Source organism: Herpailurus yagouaroundi, unplaced genomic scaffold, assembly GCF_014898765.1.
Source record: "Herpailurus yagouaroundi ecotype Mexico unplaced genomic scaffold, PumYag 141, whole genome shotgun sequence".
Classification (NCBI taxonomy): domain Eukaryota; kingdom Metazoa; phylum Chordata; class Mammalia; order Carnivora; family Felidae; genus Herpailurus; species Herpailurus yagouaroundi.
The window spans coordinates 74,095,808-74,100,224 of NW_024412396.1; the positions used below are offsets into that span (position 1 = coordinate 74,095,808).

The 4,417-nt window shown below is 47.9% G+C and overlaps 1 protein-coding gene across 2 annotated transcripts in view; it reads left to right on the top strand.

Annotated features, from left to right (window-relative positions):
- TRAF3 (TNF receptor associated factor 3) overlaps positions 1 to 4,417 on the top strand; it is a 113,892-nt gene that overhangs the window by 99,136 nt on the left and 10,339 nt on the right. For both annotated transcript variants that reach the window (XM_040478299.1, XM_040478300.1), the window contains one exon: positions 2,118 to 2,258. In XM_040478299.1, the coding sequence (XP_040334233.1) occupies positions 2,118 to 2,258 (141 nt within the window). The remainder of the gene's footprint in view (positions 1 to 2,117; positions 2,259 to 4,417) is intronic.

Consider the following 4,417-nt stretch of genomic DNA (forward strand, 5'->3'; position numbering starts at 1 on the left):
GTAACTTTGGAAAAGGCAAGACCTGCCTGTGGGATGTTGCACATGGCCAGTCTGCATCACTTATAGGGGCCCAAGGGCATGAGACACCGTGGTTGAGAGAGGAAAGTCTGTTTGTGCTAATATCCTAGGGAAGTGAAGTGTTATTTTTTCCCACGAGACATTGCAAGTTTTGAACAAGTAAATACACATTGTTCTAAAACAAAACAGACTAAGGGGCGCCCGGGTGTGGCTCAGTCAGTTAAGCATCCGACTTTGGCTCAGGTCATGATTTCGCAGTCTGTGAGTTCGAGCCCCATGTCGGGCTCTGTGCTGACAGCTCAGAGCCTGGAGCCTGCTTCGGATTCTGTGTCTCCCTCTCTCTCTGTCCCTCCCCTCCTCATGCTCTGACTCTCTGTCTTTCAATAATAAATAAACATTAAAAACATTTTTTTTAAATAAATAAAATAAAACAGACTGGGGTGCATGGGTGGTTCCGTTGGTTAAGGGTCTGACTTCGGCTCAGGTCACTGTCTTGCAGTCCGTGGGTTCGAGCCCCGTGTTGGGCTCTGAGCTGACAGCTCAGAGCCTTGAGCCTGCTTCACGTTCTGTGTCTCCCTCTCTCTCTGTCCCTCCCCCACTCACGCTCTGTCGCAAAAATAAACATTAAAAAATTAATAAAATAAAACAAAACAGACTGATTATGCCCAGAGGTGCTGCTTGCCTGAGCAGATTGCATATAGAAAGGTGCCTGCTTTCACAGGGACACCAGGAATCTGTGCTTTATCACACCCGGGTTTGTCCTGACATGCCCTTGGGCCGTCACCTCAGGTGTTGTCCGTATTGGGAGCACAATGAATGGAGCTGTCCCAGTGCCCACCATGGGGCCCTCTGTCTTCGGGGGCAGCAGCTGTGCCCAGACACAGCTGTCGGTAGAGGGGCCTTTGCGAAGGCCAGAGTGCCTCAGGGAGCAGTCTTGTGAGAAGGCAGCCCTATGGGAGTTGGCCTCGGAGTCCTCACCTGGGGGCTTTTAAGACCAGTGTAAATTGGTTCTTGGGAGCTAATTAGCTTCCAGAAAGATTTTGAAAAGATCAAAGGTGGGCTTGGAACTGCTCCCCGCCCCTCCCCCTCCCGCCCCCAGCAGGCCCTTCCTTGGGCTGACATGGCCTTGCAGGTGAATACATTGAGCTTTGTGGAAGGTCATCTTGGGCGACAGGCCGGGCACCTGTCCCCTGAAGCCTCATGTCTCTGTTGGAGGGCTAGGAGTTGGCCCTAAGGGTTAACTGAAGCATGCATATAGCTTTTTATTCCCACTGTGCTTTCCCATTATGCTGGGAGAGCTTTTCAGAGTGTGGGTATGGCCCGTGGGTGGAAGTGAGACAATTTAGTGGATGGCAACTGGCACTTTTTAAAGTAAAATAGAATCGGGGCGCCTGGGTGGCGCTGTCGGTTAAGCGTCCGACTTCAGCCAGGTCACGATCTCGCGGTCCGTGAGTTCGAGCCCCGCGTCAGGCTCTGGGCTGACGGCTCAGAGCCTGGAGCCTGTTTCAGATTCTGTGTCTCCCTCTCTCTCTGCCCCTCCCCCGTTCATGCTCTGTCTCTCTCTGTCCCAAAAATAAATAAACGTTGAAAAAAAAATTTTTTTTTAAATAAAGTAAAATAGAATAAAAGAGAAAGTATCAGGGAACATGGGAATGGTTAGGGCAAGTATGGTTTCGTAATACCTGTTTCTTAGGGACACACACACACACACACGAACGTTTGTACAAGTGGGGCGAGATGTAAGGATATGTTTCCTACTGTGTTTCCTGGTCAAAGTTTGAAAGCCTGTCTGGTGAAAGATTTATTCGTTTTCAATAAAAACTTCAGAGTGTCCCATTCATTCTGAAATTCAGTCGGCTGCTGGACCTCGCCTTATTTAATTACCGGGAGTGAGTCTGAGAAATACCCTGTGTAGGATTTCCTATTAAGTTACCAGGACCTCCATTTCCGTATGAAGGGATTTTTTTTTTTTTTCTGGAACTCCTTACATTGGGCTGGTAGAAGGCCTATATTGCAAAAATGTGAGCAACTATTATCACAATTGCTATAAATTTATAAAACCATGTTTTGTTTGCTTAATTGGCGAATTTCTTCTTCAGGTTTCCTTGCTACAGAATGAAAGTGTAGAAAAAAACAAGAGCATACAAAGTCTGCACAATCAGATATGTAGCTTTGAAATTGAAATTGAGAGACAAAAGGAAATGCTTCGAAATAATGAATCCAAAATACTTCATTTACAGGTAAGGAGCTTACATCTGTGGCTGGATCCACAGGGTAGAGGAGCGTGTCTGTTCTTCAGGACTTTGTCAGTGAGACGTTTGAACAAAGGCCCTGACTTTTGTCAGATAGACCACCTGATTCTCTTGCTTAAGCCTCGAGAAAGGCACAGGCCACTCTTTCTCCCCGCCCCCCCTTTTCCCTGGACAACAAGCCCCAGGCCTCTCTTCTGTGCCTTTGAGTCACTGCTGGTGAAGTAAGACTTCAAGCCCGTGTTTTAAAAAATTATCTTATTTAAGATTTCATATTGTTCCTGAGCAGTTTTGCGTGAAGTTTCACTTCCTAAGGCGAAGCAAAGCCAATTTGTTTTGTTACGAATCTTCTAGAGGCACACACACTCTCCCCACACTGTTTGACGATAGCGATCCGTGCGTACCTCAGAACAGACATGTCAGCCTTCGCCAGAAACGGGTGATCGTGTAAAGAGGCCTGATTAGAATGTTGCTCCTCCCTTCTGTTCTCAACACGGGCCCCGGTTAGCATATCATTTTGTAGATCTTCTCTGTACGTCAGCTTACTCGCAGTGTACATTTGTTAGACTAATCCCCACGCGCATCACACACACACACACCCTTATGTTTCCAAAATGGCTTTTCAGTGTTTTTACTTAGGTGTGTTTCCCTCTTAACTGGAAGGTGAAATATTTCTAGTAGCTCAGGGTCACAGCATCTTTGAGGATGGCTTTCCTCCCACTTTAACAGCAGAGGTTAGTCACAGTGGCTTAAGTTGCAGAGAGATTTATTACATGAATTTCGTTTGTGTTAAAACGTTGCGGTTGTCCAGAGTTGAGGAAAAACACAGTGTTTTGAAATAATAGGTTGTATTAGAAGTCATTGGTATTGAATCAAGCCAAAAAAGCACGTCACGTAAAACACCAACAAGCCTCCTGCTGGCGGTCCCTGGCATTTTGCAGAGTGCCCATGGAAATATTCAGAATGTCCAGAGGCCACACTCACCTACATGGCCCCACTCGCGTCCTGGCTGCCAGCAGCATGGTGGCTCCCTGGGGCGCATAGAGGGGCATGGAAAGGACACGGAAGTTCACGTTATGCTAGAAAATCACCTGTTAAAAATACCACCGACAGAAGAAAGAGTGAATAAGTAGTGGGGTCATTTATACGTCATCTTTTACGACCAGATAAAATTAGGATGTACCCAGAGGGGTCACGGGGACACTTGTCTGAACCCTCTGATGTTATCACATGCGTCCTCTCCATTTCCCCCCTTCCAACGTGACAAGTTTGAATTTAATTTACTTTTTTGTAGAAGTTAGTCATTCCGCCGTGTGTGATTTATATTTTAACACTTTTGTGATTTCATAAACGGCTGAGACCTAGGTTCGAAAGAAAGGGGGGAACCAGGTTGCCGGAGTGCAGAGCAGTGGGGGCCGAGCGGTCATGCGGGTAGTGCCCCCACTGGTCCTAAGTAGGCGGGCACTCTCCATGGAGGAAGAAGCATGGAGGAAAATAGACTATATTGAGAGGAAGGGATTCAGATCACACTGGGCTCGAAATGCCTAATCTCATTAAGTGCCAGGGACAAGTCACCGAGGACTGAAACGTCCTTGGGATGGTCCAGCATTTCCCCCAGTGGCTTCTGCGTCTAGCCGGGCAATGCTTTGGAAGGCGGAAGCTCACCTTTGCTTCACGGGGGGGCTGGCAGTCTCCCGTGACCGTGGGTGGAAGGCCTCTGGCTGGAGCCCTGGAGGCCTTGACTCTCTGTGAAGCATGTTCGGCCCAGGGGCCCTTCCCTCCAGCCCTTCCAGAGCCTTCTCCACCTCTTCATCCGGAGCCTGGCTCCCAGGTGTACCTCTCGTCATTTCCTTCCTCACATCAGAACCCTTCCCTTCCCCTGCCCCTGTTCTCCTCAGTGCTCCCCCAGCCCTATGCATTGGACCACCACGGCGATGACAGACATGTTAGTCTCTGTGTCCTCGCCTTCCTTGTCTGATTCTCCATTAGACCTAAAACCCCAAATACAGTGGGACACATGGAGTGCAGAGTTCCTGAGGGCCGCAGATATATACAGGATGTTGGTTAAAAGGAGTGGGATTTAAGAGTGTGTTTGCTTTTGCTGACCCAGGAAAGGCAATTTCTTAATATTTTACTTTTTTTTTTTTTTT